Genomic DNA, 21,992 nt, shown 5'->3' on the forward strand with positions numbered 1-21,992 from the left:
AGCACAGCCCTATATGTACCCTTGATTAAACCGTGCGTTTTAACCGTTTATCATTCTCACACACGTGATGGATATTCTTCACATTATTAACTTCCCCTTATTACCCTAACCGATAGCATCCACAAACCAAGCATTCTTCAGTTCTTCATTCATTGCTAGGGATTCGCATATACTTATCTTCATCCCCTCAAAACTCTTCAGATATCCCCAACTTCCAAATCCCTTCCCTCATCACCCATTCATCAATCTCTCCCCCCTTCTCTATTTCCCACCATCTTCCTCCCCCGCAAGCAAACTCTCAACCTTCGCAACCTTCTCCGCAAAATGCTGTTCCTTATCCGTTCGCGTCCCAGCTCTGATATCCGTCTGAACGCGCAAAACCCCGTTCTGATGCACGAGCGTGTGCGCTTGACCGATTAGACGCATTACTTCGTCCCAGGTACCTTCTATGTAGTGGGGTGGGTGGTTAGTATTTTATGCGGTTGTTGTGAGGTGGAGTGGAGGTTCTTATGCTATGATCTGTATCTATTTATGTATGCAGTATGATATCACTCGAACTTGCACTTGCATTTGTACTTGCGCTTGCAAGATTTCCATAACCATAAATCTTTATTTCATGAACTCTTCAATACATCCCTTCTAATCGCGATGATTCCGTCTCGTTAACTATCACCTCGAAACTCTAGCCTCCCAAACTTCCGAAAATGTTTCAAGATGCAAGAACACAAAGGGAAAAAACACTCACCAACAGTAGTCCCAGCAGAATGCATACTATAGCTCAACCCACTAGCCTTCATCAATCGCTGCACAGCAGCTACTTCTTTCGATACCGATGCTGTGGGGGTACCGATCTATGGTTTGTTAGCTTGACTGGACCGCTGGACAAATCGAGAGAGTGTGTGTGAATAAGAAAAGAGGATGAAAGATGAAAAGGGGAAATACGGGAATCAAACAAAAATCCGCAACGGCTCTGGGTGGCGTAGGAAGATTCTTATAATCGATCGCGCTGCTTTCGGGGGATGAAGAGGTCATTGTTGGGTTTGGATTTTGTGTGCTGTGTTGTTTTTTTGTGTGATGGGAAGGAAGGGAAGACGGTTTGGGATGTGGAATTTGAGATATTGGGAATACAAGGGGTTTCGGAATGGGTGTGAGCCTCCTGTTTTTTTGGGGGGGGAGATGATATAGGACAGAGTGTTGAAGAACGATATCGATATCGATGTTGGGAATTCTAATTCGAAGTCAAAGTCAGAAATGAGCATTTGACACGTGATGCGGGGTAACCTATGATATTTATTTTTTATTCTAAAGCGATGACCCCGCTATTCTGTTAAGCAAGCATGATTCTTGAAGGATTAGCAGATGGGATGGTTGGGTTTTTGTTTGGGGTGTTGTATGTATATGGATATTTACGGGATAATGAGAATTGGTATCGCAGACCTTTCACTCGATGATAGGTTTAGAGTGTAGGTTGGAATACTTCTTTGCAGGTTGTAATGTTTAAGATTTTGAAGGGTCTTTTGGTCTAAGACATAATGGCTGATCATTTGCTCTGGGGGAGTGATATACTGAATAGTATAGTGGCATATATTGTCTTGTTACATCATCTTCACAGTAAATTTCCGTCCCTTTTCTCCCTCTTTTTATCTCTGCGCCTTTTTTCTACCTCACATTCTCCATTGCTCGGCTCTCTCCTCTCAATTTCTCCCTCTCCATTTACCCTCCTTCTCCCCCCTGTCTAGCCCGTCACCTCCATCCTCCCTATCAATGTTCAAGCCAACCTCAGACCTTGAAAACGGTCGACAGATCCAGAAAGACCTAGTTAGCACTCAAATATATGCCAAATGTAATATGGTTATTGCGAGAACCCAACAACACATACCAATTGTAGGTGAGAAACACGAGAAAGCATTGTCATCACCATACTGGTTGCTTGAATTCGCGTGTAGGATCTCATCGAGACTTGTATACGACGCCTCATCCACAGACAGTCAACTTTGCGAATCGAGAGATACTAATGCTTCAGTAAACATGAATACTATAGATGCCTCTATGTATCTCAACAGTGTCATTACATCAAAACACAATGTTTCCAATAATATGACAGTCTAAATCTAGACACCTTGATATGCTTTTATACTTCGATATGTAAGAGGGAAGATGAGTAATATGACGAATCGAAATTGGTCCGTTTCAATTCAATACAGAGACATGATATGCTCGACGAGCTCGAAGGATGTGAAAGCAACACTTTTATACCGTCCTTGCATCCCCAAACTTGGATACCATGTTCTGAACGTGGAGCGAAACGATAAGAGATACGTTGTCGTTCACATCTCATAGTCTGGGTGATCGAAATAAGGTCCTTTAAATTCACACGTGATAGGGGGTAAAGTTAATTCACTTGGGCGATCCCAACCTTACACATGGCCGTCCCTACTCTGCACTAAAATTGTGCCAGGCTCGCCTGCGTAAGCATAACCTTATACGAGTTTCATCTACATCTCCATTTGACTTATTACTATTGAATCATTTTCGAATCATCCAGATTCAATATCGCTTTCAGGTAATCAACCATCCAACAGGATCATTCGTTACATCGTACATATTTGACACAATACCTCCTCACCCCGCGAAAGAACCAAACCGTCGAACCTCGAGAGATTCTGGAGGAGAAGCATGGAGCGGATGTTGTTTGATGAACTGTGGATTGACGGGTCTGATCTTTGGTTTGTATCCGGTAGACTCGGAATAGAGTGGAGACGATGGGAAATTCTCAATCTCTTTTCAGATTTCGATATGGCTACAAGACGAATAGACAAGGCAGACTCGTAGAGCTTTCATTTGGAAGGTCTGATATACGACCAAAGAGTACTAATATTTGATACTGGTACATTGATGTTTATTCATGGTGATGGTTTCCTGTCTGCTTACCTACTGTTCACTAAGCTAGGCCTCTTCAGGAAAGGGGTATTCCCGGTGGCTAGGACTTGCATATGGCGGCTGGCATAAGATCAACATCTTCAGCCTTCTTCAACAACTTCATCCACTTGATTACTTTGGCAGGTGGGCTGGTGGCAGGTTCCAGCTCAAGGACCAGCTGCAAGTTCAACACTTGAAGATCATTCTCCATTGTTGCGTGATAGAAAAAGCTTACATTGGTCAATTGGTCAATCGAATCGATTGTCCTCGTCATCTTCCGCGACACCGACTTGACCGATTGCACTTTCTGGGGTCTTGGAATGCATTGATTTCTCAACGCGCCTCAATGAAGGTTAAAAATAGATACGGCTCTAGGAAGATTTTCGTACCTTTCCAGCCAATTTTTTGACTTTGACATGCAACGATCCTCGCTCTCTCACCAACCTCAAACGTCAGTCAGTATAAACGATTTGACTTGAACAAGCATCACCCGGTGTGACATCCTATACCATCCTCAAACCGGGACCTTTCCATCGTTTCATGCAGATCTAGAAGTATTGATTGGAAGTTCTCCTTTCTAATTCTTACTCAAATACGGATGAGGCCCACTTTTCCAAGACTCGTAATGTTGCTGGCTTACGACAATCTCGAGAGAATTAATTGAAAGAGGCAACGAGGCGCAGTAGAATGAGGCGAGTCGTAACGTATTCCGTAGTTTTTCATATATGGGGACTCTATTACTTTGATCAAAAGTTCTCCATACTTTTGAAGCCTCTTTCTTTCTTTCCAAGATTTTTATTTTTGGGTGTGTGAATTTTCTCATATATCTGTTGTTGAGCACTGGTGGTGTTTTCTTTGTCATATTTCTTCAAAAGCAACACATGTTATAGCCTTACCACTCTTTCGAACGAAGGATTCTTATCTCATTCTCTTGGAAATCCTTTACGCATTAAATATGCGGTCATTTGTATTTGCCGTAACGGCAATTCTTTCTTTGGTTAGCTCTTCACAGGCCATGCCTCAAAATGGTGGTGGAAGTTATGGAGGATATGGAAGTCAAGAATTATCATCGTCGTCGATAGCTATTGCAGTTGCAACATCAGCTACATCATCATCAACCAGTTTCGTATCAGTCGCTAAAGCAGCAGTATCAACAAGCACAACTGCCTGTAATAATTCACCGGAACTATGTAGTCGAAACTATAACAACATAACACATATGGGTGCTCATGACGTTGCATTCCTTCGAGACTCAACGACAGGGTATTCAACATCCGGGAACCAGTTCTATAACGCTACTGTTGCTCTATCCGCCGGTATTAGATTACTTCAAGCACAAGTTCATGACTCGAATGGAACTTTGGAACTATGTCACACATCTTGTTTACTCCTCGATGGTGGTAGTCTCGAGACTTTTCTTAAGGAAATTAAAACATGGATGGATGCGAATACTAACGAAGTTGTCACTTTGATCCTTGTTAATTCCGACGACAAATCAGCTGCTACTTTCGGATCAGTCTTCTCATCTTCCGGTATCGATACTTACGGCTACACTCCTACTTCTACCACCGCACCGATCGCTACTTGGCCAACACTTCAAACTCTCATCACTGCCAATACAAGATTAATTACTTTCATCGCAAGCATTGACTATGATTCCAAATATCCATATCTTCTTCCAGAATTTACATACGTATTCGAAACCTACTTTGGAGTTCTTTCTCTAGACGCCTTCAATTGTACACTCCAACGTCCTAGCAGTGTCGATTCTGCCTCCGCCGCCGTTTCATCTAATTACATGGGTCTCATTAACCATTTCGCCGACATGGCTCAATCATTTGGTATCACAATCCCAGATGTAAAAAACATCACTACGACAAACTCCCCTGCTACCAACACAACAGGTGCATTGAGAACTCAAGCAGAGCAGTGTAAGAGTGAATGGGGCATCAAACCAACTTTTATCTTGGTAGATTTCTTCAACGTAGGACCTAGTATCGATACCGCGGATATCATGAATGGAATTTATGGGGAAACTACCGGAAGGACGAACGTTAGTACGAGTGTTTTAACTGCCAGTAGTAATTCTACTAGTGGTGCTAGTTCTTTGGGTTTGGGGATGCGGAAGAATTGGGAATGGATGTGGGCTATGATTGGAGTGGTCGCATTGGGGAACTTGGTCTGGTTATAGACGATGTGGAGGGAATACTCTTCTCATTCTTCATCGGGGAATATTTTTTGTTTATGGAACTATGATTGAAGATTTGCTTTTACATTTACATAGCGATGGCGTTTCGGAACTGGGATTAGGGGCAAAATTGCACCCAGATGACACTGGCCTTAGGAAAAGACCCATCTAAATAGACTTCATATCACTTCAATTGAAGATATAAGCCTTTGAGTCGCACGTTTGTGTGTACACAATACTCTGGCAGATATTACATTATTTCACAAGTATTTTTGATATCAATATAAACTTAATTGCTTAGTTGACTCAAACTGACTCAAGATATCTATTCGTCCCACCTACACATCAAAAATCCAGCCTCTTGTCCGTATCTTTTTCGGATGTTTTCAAAAAATAGTTTGTTCAAAAATGATGGAAGCTCAGCCAATCATTGATCTCTAATCTGACCCACTTAAAACCAGCGATTTTGAATATGAACTTCACTTCATGCACATCCTACGATTTTGACGACAACTAGCATCCGACGTTCATTGACTTCTTTCAATTTCTAATGAATCGACCACAATTCTCCTACTATAGGTAGGTATTGATTGACTACCCTCGGCGGATTAACGGATTTAACAGTAAAGACTAATATGCCATTGGATATCGACTCGTCGATACACTTACGGTTAGATCTCGTTCATTAAAGCTAAGAAAGACTTCCCCCATTCTCTCAATGTCACATTTCGATCTCGCATATCATAGGAGATATGCGAATTATCATACGGGGAAGTCAAATCCTCATTATCATTAGATAGCAATCATAAGCAATCTATGAGTCATTTCATAATGTCTATATGTAGGTAGTTGAGGTAAGATAGAGTACGACAGTATATTTAAGTATCGAATTCTTCTCCAGTTGCTTTTCTTAATCTCCTCTTCTTTTTCATTGTCCACTTATAGTACACAAAAATGGCTATATCACCTATCACCCCTTCCCCCTCTCCATCCCCAAAATTCGCAAAAGTCGATCTCATTCCTTGGGATCCAGACTCTCCATCCCATGTCGAGAGATTGTTCAATCAACGAGTAGCCTGTACCTGGAACTCAGAATACGTAGAATCATGGCGCGAAAAACAGAGGCAGGGTGCTATTACTCTTCAATGGATCGTACGTATCTCTATTCCAATTATCCGACAAATCTAACAAGAGCGTCAGGTTCTACCAATCACCACCATCTCTCGCGATGATCTTCATAAACTTCACATAACGCATTTCCCCTTGGAATCAGAACCATTAATCGATTCCGCAACAACATTCAATGCACTACCTCGTACCCCTCCTTCACCACCCCAATCCTTCCTTCCCGTCGGCCACATAGCCCTCGAAGTCCAACCATCTTCCCCCATCTCTTCCTCTCCCTCCTCCACATACAAAATATCAGGCCTCTACATTTCCGGCGCTATGCGTAGCTTAGGTCTAGGTCGCGCAACTATGGATACAATTGAAACACTTGCCTCTTCACCCCCGATCTCTGCGAAAAAATTAATATTAGAAGTTATAGCGAAGGAATATCCGGGAAAGGAAGAACGGAATGCGGGGCTGAAAATCAAGAAGCAGCCGGTGGAGAGAGAGGATTGGTATGCTAGGAGGGGGTATAGGATTGTGGGGATGAAGGATGGGATGTGGCCTGAAAAGGATGAGGAGGGGAGGGTGTGGACGGCTAGGTGTTTGTTTATGGAGAGGGTGGTGGGGTAGTGGAAGAAGGGGATGATTAGGTAGATGGGGGAATTGATCGTGCACGGGGAGTTTTGAAATAGGGGTTACGGACGATACATTTGAGAGAGACGAACGTAGAAAAGGAGACGAACGTAGAAAAGGAGACGAGCAAGGAGTGTCGCAAGATGCGGCACGCGACTCGCTAAGTACATCTAAAATATTGTATCCAATCACATATCGGAACCTAGAGCTACACCTTTTCGTTTGTTGCATATCTGCAGTTCTGCCGCGGTGGAAGATTAGTAGTCAGTAGGTACTTTGGTTTGGATTTGTTGCATATCTGACAATTTCCCGCGACGGGGTTTTAGCTACATTTGGCGTTTTCTTTGGTTTTGCATCTCACTCTTTTTCGTGGTGGTTCGTTGGTCCACGAGGTTCCGTGGTGGAATTTCTAGATCATGGTGTATTGCATGTGCATGTTTCGGATCTTATATCGTGGAATTAGATTGGATTGTTTCTTGACCTTTTGTTGCATATCTGATTCTGTCACCGTGGAATAAAAGTTGTTTCTGGATCTTTTGTTGCATATCTGATTCTGTCACCGTGAAATATAAGTCATTCCTCGGGGGGATTCCTGGCAGATTCCCTCTAATCCCGTATCGAGTTAGAGCAAGTTTATATCTAGATATCTCTATCGCGACGGAGGTCAAAGTCAACTAGTTCTCTACCGTAGTGATTTAGATCAGAACCAAGATCAAGTACAATCCGCCGTGGTGGGAAGTCGGTTAGGTTTCGACTTTTGTTGTATGTTTGGTTCTTATTTTATTCCATTACTTGATGGGATATTGATCATTTTGGAGTTTGGTTGCACATCTAAGAATTTCCCGTGGCGGGAATGAGAGGTTCTTGTAAATCTCCTTCTCCTTATTATTTTTTTTCTTTTTTATAATGAAATATCTAGAAGAGTTAGCTTAGTTTTGTTGCACATCTAGTACTTTTACACGGTGGAAAGAAGGGTTTTTGTATCTCTCAATCTCAATTTCATTCTCATTCTCTTTTTTTTCTCACAGTATAATATCTAGAAGAGTTAGTGGGTTTTGTTGCATATCTATTATCCTTCCATGGCGGTAAATATGGATTTTTGAACTTTTATCGTGTGTTCTTTGAATATAGATGCTCGTTTGTTGTAAGATTACATCTGGATGTTGTACGATGATAAGAGTTAGGTACTTATCTTGATATCTAATTCTCTATCGTGGAAAGTCTATTATTTAGGTTCGTGGATTACGGCGTATCTGTAACGCTCTGTGATGGGTGTGGGATATTGCTGGAGTTTTGTTGCATATCTGATTCGGTTCGATTCCATGGTGGGATGGATTTTAACCGTTTTAAGATTCTTGTTGCATTTCTGATTCTGTTCCATGGTGGACTATTATTCCATTTCATTCCATGACGGGCCTTGGAAGTCCTTCAATACAAACCCAGTAGATCTTGGATAGACGCATATCTGAGAATTGTCCGCGACGGAATGTGAGATTTTTTCTAGGGAGGGGGTTGATATATATCAATGTTGCTGTATGGAACTGGGAACTGGGAACTTTTGATCTAAATTGAGATTTCGATTCTGTATGATATGATAGGAATCTGCAATGCCCCATGGTGGAATATAGGGTTTTAGCTTGACAAGATTTGGTTGCAGATCTTATTGTGTTCTATGGTGGAATTGGGATGAATTGATATTCATGTGAAGGATTAGGAATACGAGAGATATTCAGCTGTTGCTGCATATCTAAATCTGCACCATGGCGGACATCAATCGAGACCAGTTCTTGAATATCTGGCGATTACTTGCGCGTCTGAAATTACCATACGATGAGATATCATATTGGGGTTCTATCTCATATTTTCATTGCACCATGATGAGACTGAATACTGCCTGGGCCGATAGATCAAGATCAAGATCAGACCTCGAAGTTCTATTGTATATCTAATAACCTATTATGGTAGAGTGAATTAATCTTATAGCGAGCTTTTATCATACATCTCAACAAAACCACAGTAGAACCCGAAACTACTTGATTCTAAATGTAGATGTGAGGAAATAGGGAAGGATAATTTTACAAATCATATCCGGGTTCTCGTTGCACATCTTGCTACGTCACTCACTGCATCTCATACTAATATTGTGGGACTAGGTAGAGACTACTTGGACCTCATGTATCACGGGTATTTGTTGCACATCTGCAATCCCCCGTGGCGGGATCCAAAGCTATTTTGACTACTAGCTTTTACTGTATATGGGGTATGGCTCTTTTGTTGCACATCCAAAACCTCCGTGGTGGGATAAACCCCCATTCTAACCCTAAAACTTTACCATCCCTTGTATTTGGCTCTTTCGTTGCACATCTACAACCCCCGTGGCGGGATGAAACCCTATTTTTAGATATCGAACTTTGCTGTATCTAATACCCACCCCTTTGTTGCATATCTACAATCCTCCGTGGCGGGAAATGGCGTTTGTTCTAGCTCTTGAGCTCTCACCGTATCTCACATCCACCCCATTGCTGCACATCTACAAACCCCCATGGCAGAATACCCCCCATTCCAACTTTCAAACCTTCCTATCCCTTATCCCCAAGTTACTCAACCCAATTGTTGCACATCTTTGTCGCCACGGGGTTGTCATGGAATCTGACATCTCAACCTAGCATATCAATCCCAAATCAAACCAGACCAACATAATACCTTCAAGATTTTAAATATCATTACGTATCAAATGACATCTGAGACCTTGCCACGGTGGAATGTAATAAACACATACCTACTACTTAGTATTGTAATAGTACGTACTGACTTACTATATCTAGGGTTTATTGCATAAGATTATCTAGCTTACCATTATATTGCTTGTATTACATTGCATTGAATCAAGTACCAAATCGGAATCGGAATCGGAATCTAGATCTAGGTTAGGTATCTAACTATCAACGGAGTTAGTTATTCTTAACTTGCCACTACATTTATCGATATTTACTCTACTGTAGCGGTGAAGATGAGCTACCCCTTAAGTCGTGGCGAGCGGAGCATACATACATAGTAATAACCTTAACCCGATTGATCATTAGCATTAGCATTAGCATTTGCATAAACATAAACACACTTTTGTTGCACATCTCCCTCCACGCCATGACCGAGCCCCACCTGACCTGGACATTTTTCTGAATCATAACCTTAGTTCACACTTCAGAGATTTTGTTGCACATCTATACTCTAGATCTCGTGGCAATTTAGAATCTAGATAGAGGTGGGCTCCGTGGGTGGGGGGTTTTGTTGCTTGTCGGATCTGATATTATTTCTCACTACTGTAAGATTACTGCGTACTGTATGGTGTAATGTGCAGATCAGATCGGTAAGGTTAATGTTAGTTAATGTGAGATTTCGACAAGTAACCTACCTACTGTGTGTTTCGGATGATTTTAATGTTGTGGTTGGGTTTGCAAAGAAACGGATAAATAAATAAACGGAAGACTTCTCTCATATATATAAAATTATGCAATGAGTTTGAATAGTCCAGGGTATCTTTCTTCATCATTAATTATTTGAAGCATAGAAATACCTCCCAGTTTCCAAATTCCTCGCTAATCCATCCGTCCATCCATCCAAAACTTCGATCCAAATCCAAACGTGAAAATATGCATGGAGCATACCCTCTCCAAAAGTAACCCGAAAACCTAAACCTGATAATGCGAAGCTTCAAGCTAGATTATAGAACGCCCTTCCGAATAATGCGATGCACCGAATAAACACTTTTCCATCTCTTTTCCCCGAGTTTTCCCTTTCCTTTTCATTCCTTTCCATTCCTTTCCTTCCCATTTGCATAACTCCAGACCGTTGCTCGTAGAATTCATACATTCGTAACTTTCCCCTCTTTCCCATGATCCAACTACTCATCTCCACAATCGTCTTCCGCATCGCGAAGAATAATTTACATAGCGAAAGATCAACAAAAACTTGTCAAACTCTCCGGATCCACTTGATCCAATTTTCCTCTTCGTCCCCCTAGAATTCTTAGATCACCACTGTTCATCCAAGGAGTGATGCCGTTGCCGGGAGTGCCTCGACCAACGGTGTGATGTTTTTGAGGGGTGTTTGGAAAGATTAGGGTGGAGAGAATTTTGTAGGATGGAGGGTGAGCGCTGGGAGGGGTGTTAATGCTGATCTTGATGGGAGTGAGATGGAAAAGATTTGTAGGACTTACCTTGAGGATGAGGTTGAGGAGGATGGTTTTGAGGGTCCTACATTATATGCTGAGGAGGAAGATGATGATGTAGATGAATATGAGGACGAGATTGATGATTTCGCCATGGTGTGTTTGATAATTTTGATCAAGCCTTGTTCATTTATCTACTTAAGTATTCGAATCCAACCCGAATAAGTAAACAAATATGACAGAGACGCTCCTAGGTGAAAAAGTATTTGATAACAAGCAACGTTGCTTCAATTTGGCAACGAATTGATTCGAGATATAAGAATTGATAAGTATGCTGAGATCTGCTCTGAGTATGATATCACATTACAGTATCAAGAACTTTCAGTAGATATCAGAGTGTGTATATATGTATGTCATAATGCAGGAGTGCCATGTAACTTTATAAGTATTCCATTGGTTGCACAACCGGAACTAACCGTGCCTCTGTAGGTGGCAAATCTTGCCCTGAAAGGTAGAATTGGGCTTGATGTCCTTGCATCTTAGTGAACTTTCTATTCTCTTCTCGGCCTTAACCACTTGGACTTGGATTATGTGAGAATAGTATTCAGGGGCTAACGCCAACCGTCCAAGCAGAATATGCGAGGAGGACATTTCAGCTGCGCGTTGTGAAATGTTCTTGACACGTGTATCGGTGTAATGATATAACGAGTGTGCTATCATTGGCATGACAATTATATTCCGGAGGAATGATTGAGTAAAGAATACCTGTGATACTCAGTGCGACTAGAGAATGAATCTTAGCAAGAGAATAGCGAGCGAAAGCGAACGAATGCAGGCCTTGTTACGTAATGTGCTGATGAAACGCTGTGGATGTGACCAACCTTCCTTATTGCTGTTTGGGAAATTGAAACACTCGTTGATCATGGGAATATGTATACCAAACCTTTGATTTTGATGGTTGGCTATGGGATTGGGTCGTCACACATCAGGCGTCTTTCGTCCTTCCTGTAGGTCCTTGCTGTACCTTTAGCAGCCCCACCCCTAATCACCCTTCATGCATACCCGTGGACACCAACACATGGGATATTATCGTATTATGGTATATTCCAGAAAGATCCTCGAGCCCCAAGGCACAACCAGCCAGTAATCAAAAGCAATGCCAATACCGAGAAATACCGACCATGATACCAACAATCGATTTCTCCGCGCCCGATTTGTTCCCCTGGTACATTTGATGGACATGTGTTCCGATCTTGTTGGGCAAGCACGTAATTGGTACCACATCTCCAGTCATACTCTCCGTATTTCCTCCTGTAGTCGCATCGTCTCATGCTATTGCTATGGGGTACACATGAAACGACCTAGCCAAAGCATTCTAGTATTCAAAGTCGCGAAAACACAACATTTACATTAACTTCAACATGTGATGAGAACGTGGCATGAATGAATTCATTTCCCCATTCCCATCCGGTACGTAAATCCATAGTCTCAATACACGGAATATGTATGCGGGACAACAGAAGGAAAAATCACGTTCCAGAAGCCGTGGTTCCGTCGTCGTACATTATCTGTACTCCACGCGGGGAATATGGGTCCGTCAGAGCGTTATATGTCAAATTGTATTATCCCTGGCCCTGGGTCTCGTGTGCAGGTTGATCTCATTACAGTCATGATTTTCGTGATCGGACGATATGGACATGGAAGAAGATATAACGGGGAAGATCGGGAAGAGTTCCTAGGCTTTTTGGGACGATAGTTTGGGGCCCCGAGATGTTGGTAAATTCGGGTTAGTCGTAGTTGCGCATGTGATAGTATAGAGAAAACGAGGGGAAAAGACGTATGTTTTGAGATCATACGATGTGCCTCTCACGTCTCTGCTGCATTTCATTTGTACTTGAAGCGAGTAACATTTAGTGGGCTCGAGCATTTGGACCAATGTTATTGAGATTATTGCTTGCTCCAAATATCACTTTGAGAGGACTACTGGTTGCTTGTTTGGCTGTGTTCATTGCAGCCTCTGAATTGAGCTCAAAGTCTACAATAACTTCCTCATTCTCAGCCTCATTCTTGACTCCTTTCATCTTCGACCCTCGTTAATCACACAGAATATCCCTCGAGGGTAGATGATCCTTAGTTGGTCTTTTCCAATCCAATCCAATCCAATGTATATCAATCCATACCCAAATCTATATCCCAATTCGTCCTATTCATCCTATTCATCCTATTCATCCCATTCATCATAAATTCGTCTCAACATCACCATCATAAATTCCTGATGTGAAACCCACAGTCCAAACCCGTCGCTCCAATTTATACATCCCTTTCCCATTTCCCAACCATTTCACAGCTCCATACATATCGTACAACCTTATGATACAACCCCTCTCCTTCCCCACCATTTCATAACTTCATATATATCAAACCCATCCTATGAAATAATTCCTCTGCATTCCCCTTTCGCATAATTATAATCAAACACCTGTAAAAGTCCCACCAAATGCAACACCATGGCCAACACAACCAGCAGATGAAATATCTGATGCGAGTTACCCAATAGATCAAAGCTACCTGGAATCCACGATTCTGGCCATCGTTTCTATTTTTTAAATTAGTCTTCCAACTTGCACCTCCAAGAAGGGGAAGGTGAAAACATACAGCAAAACAAAAAACACCGACCAAAAGCAATAATGCTTCTGCGAAATAATACGGCATACCCGATTGCCCCATCGCCTGGTCCCATCCAGACTGAGCCAGTGCATGGATGAAAGGAATGAGAACCGAAACTGCTGTTGCACAGAAAGCTACTACACGAAGAGAACGTCATCGATGACCTTGAAACGCGGGTAGGAGGAGAAAAACTAATGCCGTGCTTGACATTGCTAAAATCTACTCATTTATGAGCAAACGGAAGAGAAAAGAAAAAGGAGACAACTTACCGTTCCACAATAAGCATATTGTAAAGTTTGTTGACAGAAGAAAGACATATATACAGCTGAAAGAAAGCATCCAATGATGAGAAAGACAATCCCCACATAATCGAGTTTTAACCACAGATCGCGGCCTTTTTGAGAATGTGAAATAAGGGAATGGAAAATTGCCGAGATGCCTAAACATATCGTTGCGCAGAGAATGAAAAATGAGAAGATGATATGATCTTTGATCGTAGCACTAGGATAGCGTGTATTGAGATAATACATAATGATTCCTTCGAGGATAATGAATAAGATACAAGGAATGAAATGAGACCATATATTGAAAGTTTCATTATGGATTTGGAAACAGGAATGTAAACAGGTGGAGGTAGAATGAGATATTTGTCGATACCCGGAGTGGATATGGGGATTATCCTGACTCCATTCTGGAAGTTTATCAAACGTTATAAGGTCTTGTTGTCCCTGTATTGTCGTTGAAGAGGCAGATGAGGGATATTTGAATTTTTGATACAGTGGACTTGGTGGTGGCGTGGGGTCTAATAGGAATGTTCGTTGTAGAACGGGATAGGGAATGGCAACTCCAATTCCGGATACAGGAGTGAAAGCATCATCGATGAATGTTGGGGAATCCGTCCTACCATGACCAACGGTAGAGTATGAAAGATGTGAAAATTTGGACTCAGTATAGACCATGATATCACTCTATGAAAATGCTCAAACCGAGAATCAAGACGGTAAAAGAAGATTAAAATTTGGAAACTCCATACAAGTAAAGCATGGATAAGGGAAACATTGACTCAGTCAAAGGATGCAACAGAGAAAACTCAGAATTGGCTGAGTCTTTCTAGATATCAACCACCAACTTGAGATAACCCCTCCATGAAGATCGGCTAAGCGCTTCACTGCGGTTTGGCGCACACTTATAGGCATTATAGCCAATAATAGAGTAAACAGAGTGGGATATCCCACCTAAATCGGAAATGTTGTAGGCGCAGCAGTGTATGCACGTCATATATCTCTGGAATCAAGTTGAAGAAGCATTATAAATGACAGGCTAAATAATTCGTGCAGAATTCTTCAGAGGAACGGACCGTAAGGCTTATTACCACCTTACCAATGATAAATCGTGAGGTTTATATGGCTTGATTACCAAACCAAGAAAGAACTACTTTGAGGCTATGATTACAGTAATGTATAACGGTTACATTTGCAAATCAATAGTTTGGAGGAGAAAATAGATTCAGTACATTTGGTGGAGGTTCCTCTCGTCGATGGATCAGTGATATCAAGGCCAAGGGCCAAAAAGTGACCACGAATGAGACCGCGATAAGAAGGCTTTGATTTCGCATAGATCTGATGTGTATATTGCAAAAAGTGGAATTCTTGATTAGATATATATCTGGATTGGTATTATGCCTACCGGGAGTGCTCGTAAATGCAACGAGAGAAATGAGTAGCCTATTTGCCTGCATGATCTGCAAGACGGGAAGGAAGGCATTCACGAAAGGATTCAATTTCGATCCTTGGGTTTCGGGATTGTTGGTTGCCCCTTGAGTTGCGTTACGAGAATAGTGATTGCTCGAAATGGCCTTTTTGGCGGTATAAAATAGTGAGTGAGAAACGATGATGAAGGAGGAAATTGTGACCGACTTTGTCGAGATTCTATCGGATTAATATTTATCTAGGTCCGATCATCTCTAGCCATATTAGCACTGCCACAACACGACTTCTCTCAAACTTGTCAAAACGATATTTGACTATGTGGTCTTCATAGCCGTCGATGTTATACATTTACATCATGTTGTTAAGCATAACCTGCCTTACAGAACTCAAGGTGGTATATATTGTGACAGGCTTGTCGATGCAACACCGAGTCTTTCTCAGATACTTGCCTTTCCGTAGCAATATCGATATCCTTCAATGTCTCTACACCAAGGCATTCATTGTTAATTGTTATACACCCGAAAAACGGACACGAATAGCCAATTTCCAGCCACAAATTAAGGTCATTGCTAAACTTAACCACTAGCCCAATCATTTGAGATAATCAATCTCCTTTACCACGCGAAAACTTGCACCATAAGATGTGAATCTATCGATAGGTTCATGGTCTTCCATATCTGGAATATCCGAATGGGCTCTGATATATTGCGTACTGTATATAGCCATAATATCGACTTGAGATTCAGCTAAGTACTCGCCCAGACCGGTAGTACCGAGGCCCATTTGAATCATTTTGCCAATACCTGAAAAGTTAGGTTTTGCATGGGCTAAAAGCGTATTTAGAATTTAATAGTGTGTTTATATTAATAAGAATATTCAATTCAATATATAATCTTAAGAAAATATATGAAATAAAAAGAAAAGGGATATTAGTATGAATTAGAATTCAAGAAATCGATTGATATAAAAAAATTCGAATTATCTCAAAAATTGAAATTTATATTTAATATAAAATTATTTGAATAAACTTGAATAATAATATAGTTTCAATATTTAATATTTTCTTATTCAAATATTTTTATATCAATTGATTCTTTAAATTCTAATTCATATTAATATCTCTTTTCTTTTCTTTTTATCAATCTTTCAAGGTTTTGTACCGAATAAAAGAATTCTATAATTTCTAGATACTAATTAAGGGAAACTTGATTAATCATATATCCTAATATTTAAAACATAAATAAAAATAGCTTAATTATTATAATTAAACTAATTAGAATTTTATTAAATTGAATTAGAATTTTAATTTTTGATATAATTTAAATGTAATTATATTAATCGATTCGTTGAATTTGAATTAATAATTTTCTTTTTTTCTTTTTTTCTTTTTTATTTCATTTATTCTTTTCAAGTTGTATACTAAATTGAATAATTTTTTTTTCAATATTATAAAAACTAATTTTTAATTTGAAATAAACGAGATAAGGAATTCTTATTAATAATTAGTCTATATATAAAAAGAAAACTATTTAAAAAAGATTATATATTAAAATTTGAATATTAATATACTTCTTATAGAAAATTCTGAAATAAATTCTAAAATCATATTAATAATATTAATAATAAAAGCTATCTAATAATATTTTTTTTTATAAAACTATTATTTATTATATAGTTCTATATAATACAATTTTCTTTTTAAGATTTCTATATATATATTATATAAAATTTAGAAATTCTTTTTGAATTATGCAAAACCTAACTTTTCAGGTATTAGCAAAATGATTCAAATGGGCCTCGGTAGGTAACCATGTATTTTGGACGATGATGCAGAAATTCTCAAGAACTTTACCTGAAAAATCTATGCGAATTCTTCCAACATGGCAACTATGAGTTTTTCAACCGCGAACATATGATTTGACACAATCACAACCATCTGATGCTGCACGGCCATGATCTGTTTGGTTGCCTTGTCTTTTACGTGAAATCGAGGTATTACTCATACTCTAGACGGCCCGGACCACCAGTATCATCGTGAAAGTGGAACAAGAACAGGAACCAGTGGGAACATAGTAAGATTCATGTTGTGGAATCTTCATGTTGTACGGAAGCTCCCTGCAAATCGAGGCCCAGTTAAACAATTTCCGTGAAGAATCTCATATTGCAATGGTAATTAGGGTTTTTGAAAAGATCAAGGTGAGGAGGCATTTCATGGTTGTTGACTCTTTTCGCAAAACGAGAGTATGCAGTTGTTCTTATATCAAGTCGGACAATCAATATTCAACTTTTATGAATTTCAGATAACATTCAACCTTTAATGTCTCAATACTGTTGTTGTCTCTAAGAACTGAATGGCAATACGTTTCTCAACCTATCTTACCTCTATATCTATCAATGATATGATGCTACCCTCGTAACTGCAGTACTTGCTCGTAATTCTACCTACCACTGATCATCAGCGGATATTATTGAAGAATTTGGGACCATTGGTGATACCCCACGTAAATCTACGGCTGAGCGATATGACGGAGATCCTAGTCACTCATCCACTAATCTGCCTCGCCAGACCAACTTGAACCAGACCTAGGGCTACTATTTGCATATAAAGAGCCGCCACATTCACGTATGTGCCGATAATCAAAACGTTCATCCTTTGCCTAGACAACACGGTGAGTCAACGTATCCAATGCGGGAAGGACAAGATACTGGATAGGCAATATATTGCTATCTCCAACGAATGGGAGAAGGCTGGTGTGTTGCTCATCTGCGGGCTGACTGCTGCGGCGAGTGCTGCCTATGTAAACACCAGTTGTACTCCACAAATTTCATCAAAATTTCACCAATTTGCTGTCTCCTCGTCTGCTTGAAGCGTCCAGCTTTTAATATTTATATACTTCTCAGTGATCGATTCATCCCAATCCTCACATTCTTTCTCATCCTTCCTCATCCTCTTCGCTTTTCTTCTTTCTTCATAATACCTAATCACATAGCTCTCACTCCTCACAATATCCTCAATCATGCATTCCAACGAGACACCAAGTAAAGATGGCGAGAAATATGTAGTCGTCAAGGTCGAGAAGGATGCTACCACTTCTACTCAAGCATCAAGCGATGCTGGCAAGGATGAAGATATCAAATGCCCAGAGATCCTTTACAAAGTCCAGTATAAGGATGTAGGTGGTGAAATCAAAGGAACAAAGGAGTTGGCAGCACCATATAAGTTGAAGAAGACGACGTATGTTGATCGTATTGCTCGTTATCCAATCAGACACTAACGTTTTCAAGATATCGTGATTCGGAAATACCTATTCTAGAAGTCTTATACAGTGTTACTATTTGGTTCCCTACCATTTATGGCAAGAAAAAGAACAAGAAGGACAAAGATGATGATAATGTGATATCATCAGGGATGAAAGACGAAAATGACTTCGATGAGCGATCTATGGAGGAGAAAGAACTCATTATTCATTCTCCACACATCATGAAAGCCTTGAGATCCATTGTCGAATACTATCCCGGACAATCTTTACTCGGAGACACCATTTCAATCAAGGAACCTTATGGGATTCTTGTTCATTACCGAAAGGAACTTCAAGAATACAAAGAGAATTGTGATGATGCGGAAGCCAGTCATCATATCAGCGTTCTTCAAAAGTATCTTGAGGATAACTTTGAAGAGAAGTTAAGGTTGGAGGATGACCGACATGCTAGAGCTAATCCAGTAGTAACGTTTGAGATGTTATGGATGTTGTTTAAGCCAGGAATGGATGTGTACGCTCAATTCGACGAGCAACGTGCTGGTTTCGTTCTTCAAGGATGTGAAAACTCCACAGAGAATACTAGACCAGGACAGCCATCACCTCTTAAAGTTAAGATGTGGTATCTAGATTTCGATGGCCGATTTGTTGGACGTCGACCTCATGAGGTCACCATCGCACCATTTGAAGGCGAGCGCGAAGTCACATCGTTAAAGGTTATTCCTGCTCATTACGTCGATGCCAATCCTGCCCTATCTCCACGAAAACAACTCGAAGATCGTGGAGAGAAATTCTACAGTATGTTGATGGGTAAACAAATGGATTACAGAGGTTTCAGTATGCCCGTTGAGCAAAAGCCAAAACGTTTCCACGAAGGTCGTGTTGTGGTTGATCAAAGTGCTTTCTACACATATGCCGATTGGCAAGAAACACAGAAACATCCAGCTCCAGTCCTCGGTATTGATGATGATGATTCTGGTATTCTTGCAGATTTACACTATAACTGCAATTGTACAGATTGTAATTCTAAACGACTTGCTGCATCGGCCAATACACGTTGGGGCAAATACGAAAATATTGAACCTCGCGAAACCCCCTCCCTTGCCGAAACCGGTGCGAATGGAATTGTTTCCCGACACAAGTACTTTCTCTGCCCTCGTCGTATCATGGGTTTCGATCTCAAGTCTAAGAAATGGCAAGCTCTCGACGTCGATTGTTGTCAACCTCCTAAATTCTACACTTCGGCTATCGAGAATCTAGTCCTTCCAGACGAAAAACAGGAAATGATCAAAGCCCTCGTTCACAAATACACTTCCTCCAAGAAAGCCGGTAGGAGCGAAACAACCTGGTCAGCAGATCCTATCCCCAACAAAGGAGAAGGACAAATCTTCTTATTGCACGGTCCTCCCGGTGCTGGTAAAACCTACACCGCAGAATGCGTAGCCGAATTCACATCACGACCCCTCCTCTCACTCACCTGCGGTGATATTGGAACCGACGAATTCCGCGTCGAAGAATCCCTCAGCAAATGGTTCAAACTAGCCGAGATCTGGGGCGCCGTCATGTTAATCGACGAAGCAGATGTGTATCTCGAGCGTCGTGAAGTTTCCGAACTCACACGCAACGGACTCGTATCTGTCTTTCTAAGAGCGATGGAATACTACAGAGGTATTCTCTTCCTGACTACCAATCGCGTGGGACACTTTGATCCAGCTTTCTTCTCTCGTATTCATGTGTATATTGGATACCGTCCTCTAGACTGCGAAGGCCGCAAGAGAATCTGGCTTCAATTTTTCACCAAGCTAGGATTAGAACGCGGACATGAAATTACCATTATGAGTGCTGCGAAACGCTATATTCTCTCCGATGAGGTACTCAAAGATACTGAATGGAATGGTCGGGAGATCCGCAATGCGTTCCAAACCGCGGTGGCACTAGCTGAATATGAAGCCGAGACGAAGAAAGGTGAAAACGAGGAGGGAAAATTGGAAGTGGAATTGAGACGCGATCATTTCGAGAAGGTGGTAGAGATGAGTGATAACTTTAAGAGGTATTTGGCGACGGTGGGGAGTGAGGAGGTGGCGGGTCAGAGCGAGATGATCAAGGCGAAGATTAATGGGGATAGAGGTGATGATGCCCTTTTGTAAGTGGGGGAATTTAGGAGTTGCGTGCGTTTATTGGGTATATACCGGTGTGCATTACAATCTGAAATCGATTAAATTTATCAAATTTTCCGAATTCCTTGAATCTCGTGAATGAACATGTAATGTGAGATTTTCAAATCACACAATTGCATCAATACATCTGAAACTTGGATCTCATATTCGCACTCGCCTAAACATTCGATCGAGAGTATCAGTTTTCGCTCTATCATTGTCAAGAGACAAGCTCTTCCCATTCATAAGCAAACGCTCATAATATGAGATAAGAGACACGATATCCTACCGGCGATGAAATACAGGCCCGAGAAGAACTTTCCATCCCAGTAGCATTTATACCTAATACTCATAACTTATACGTGATGTAATGTGAAAATTCCCCTGAAGAATCATGTTAAGAAACAACATGTCGAAATCCCTGTGGTAGCAAAGTTAATATTCCGAATAAAAAGAGATTCAATATAAATCCCTATACAAATTTTAAGGTGTATATTACAATATTAAAATTATTTTTATTATAAACAAAATGCTTATTTTGTTAATAACGAATATATTCGATTCATTTTGAGATCTATTTATTATTAAATCTTAAAGAAAAAAAGAAAAAGAAAGGCTTTAAAAGGTCTTAGAAATTAGAGTTGTAAGAAGAGTGAATAAAGAAAGTAAGTATAAAAACTAAGAGAGTAAGTAAATCGAAAGTTTAAAAAGGAGTGAACTCTTTTATAAAGTACATCACTTTCGAATTATTCTTCAATTATAAGCTTTACTATTATATTACAAATACAGAATACATTATATAAATAAGAATTTAACCTATCTCTAATCTATATATAAATGAATTCGAATAAGAATTCGAATTTATTCTGAAAATCTTTATATTATATCTATATCCTATATACTATATTACTATCTATTATTAAAAGCTTTATATTATATTAATAAATTACTTTATTATTTATTTAGAATATCAAAAATAGGTATAATTCTTATGAAAATATCTTATATAGTAATTCAATATAAAATCTTTTAAGAGGGAAAAAGGAAAGAGAATTAAAACAAATAAAATCTAGAATTTTTTTATTTAGTAAATAATTATTACTTTAAACTAAAGTTTTCAAAAAACTTTCAAAATTTAAGAAATTCATTAAGATTTTATTGATTAGAATAAGCTTCGTTATATAA

The 21,992-nt window shown here is 40.0% G+C and overlaps 6 protein-coding genes across 6 annotated transcripts; 3 read left to right on the forward strand and 3 right to left on the reverse strand.

Moving 5' to 3' along the window:
• Positions 1–261: 261 nt before the first annotated feature.
• On the reverse strand, positions 262–1,032 carry EAF01_011599 (uncharacterized protein; the record flags this gene model as incomplete). The annotated part of the gene is made up of 3 exons (XM_038919857.1): positions 262–446; positions 746–851; positions 943–1,032. 3 exons carry the CDS (start codon positions 1,030–1,032, stop codon positions 262–264), a joined length of 381 nt encoding a protein of 126 aa, XP_038764561.1.
• Positions 1,033–3,874: 2,842 nt separating this feature from the next.
• Positions 3,875–5,110, forward strand: EAF01_011600 (uncharacterized protein; the record flags this gene model as incomplete). The annotated part of the gene is made up of 1 exon (XM_038919858.1): positions 3,875–5,110. One exon carries the CDS (start codon positions 3,875–3,877, stop codon positions 5,108–5,110), a length of 1,236 nt encoding a protein of 411 aa, XP_038764562.1.
• Positions 5,111–6,061: 951 nt separating this feature from the next.
• Positions 6,062–6,847, forward strand: EAF01_011601 (uncharacterized protein; the record flags this gene model as incomplete). Its single annotated transcript, XM_038919859.1, has 2 exons — positions 6,062–6,259; positions 6,308–6,847. The coding sequence occupies 2 exons, from the start codon at positions 6,062–6,064 to the stop codon at positions 6,845–6,847; spliced, it is 738 nt and encodes a 245-aa protein (XP_038764563.1).
• Positions 6,848–10,302: 3,455 nt separating this feature from the next.
• On the reverse strand, positions 10,303–11,454 carry EAF01_011602 (uncharacterized protein). The gene is made up of 2 exons (XM_038919860.1): positions 11,067–11,454; positions 10,303–11,004 (listed from the first exon to the last, which is right to left on the reverse strand). Exons 1-2 carry the CDS (start codon positions 11,171–11,173, stop codon positions 10,809–10,811), a joined length of 303 nt encoding a protein of 100 aa, XP_038764564.1. The 5' UTR covers positions 11,174–11,454; the 3' UTR covers positions 10,303–10,808.
• A 1,534-nt stretch (positions 11,455–12,988) lies between these two features.
• On the reverse strand, positions 12,989–14,756 carry EAF01_011603 (uncharacterized protein). Its single transcript, XM_038919861.1, has 4 exons — positions 13,955–14,756; positions 13,850–13,904; positions 13,674–13,822; positions 12,989–13,614 (listed from the first exon to the last, which is right to left on the reverse strand). Exons 1-4 carry the CDS (start codon positions 14,642–14,644, stop codon positions 13,447–13,449), a joined length of 1,062 nt encoding a protein of 353 aa, XP_038764565.1. The 5' UTR covers positions 14,645–14,756; the 3' UTR covers positions 12,989–13,446.
• A 3,455-nt stretch (positions 14,757–18,211) lies between these two features.
• EAF01_011604 (uncharacterized protein) lies at positions 18,212–20,880 on the forward strand. The gene is made up of 2 exons (XM_038919862.1): positions 18,212–18,629; positions 18,680–20,880. The coding sequence occupies exons 1-2, from the start codon at positions 18,412–18,414 to the stop codon at positions 20,796–20,798; spliced, it is 2,337 nt and encodes a 778-aa protein (XP_038764566.1). The 5' UTR covers positions 18,212–18,411; the 3' UTR covers positions 20,799–20,880.
• The last annotated feature ends 1,112 nt before the right edge of the window (positions 20,881–21,992 follow it).

Source organism: Botrytis porri, assembly GCF_014898465.1.
Source record: "Botrytis porri strain MUCL 3234 chromosome Unknown BPOR_023, whole genome shotgun sequence".
NCBI lineage: Eukaryota > Fungi > Ascomycota > Leotiomycetes > Helotiales > Sclerotiniaceae > Botrytis > Botrytis porri.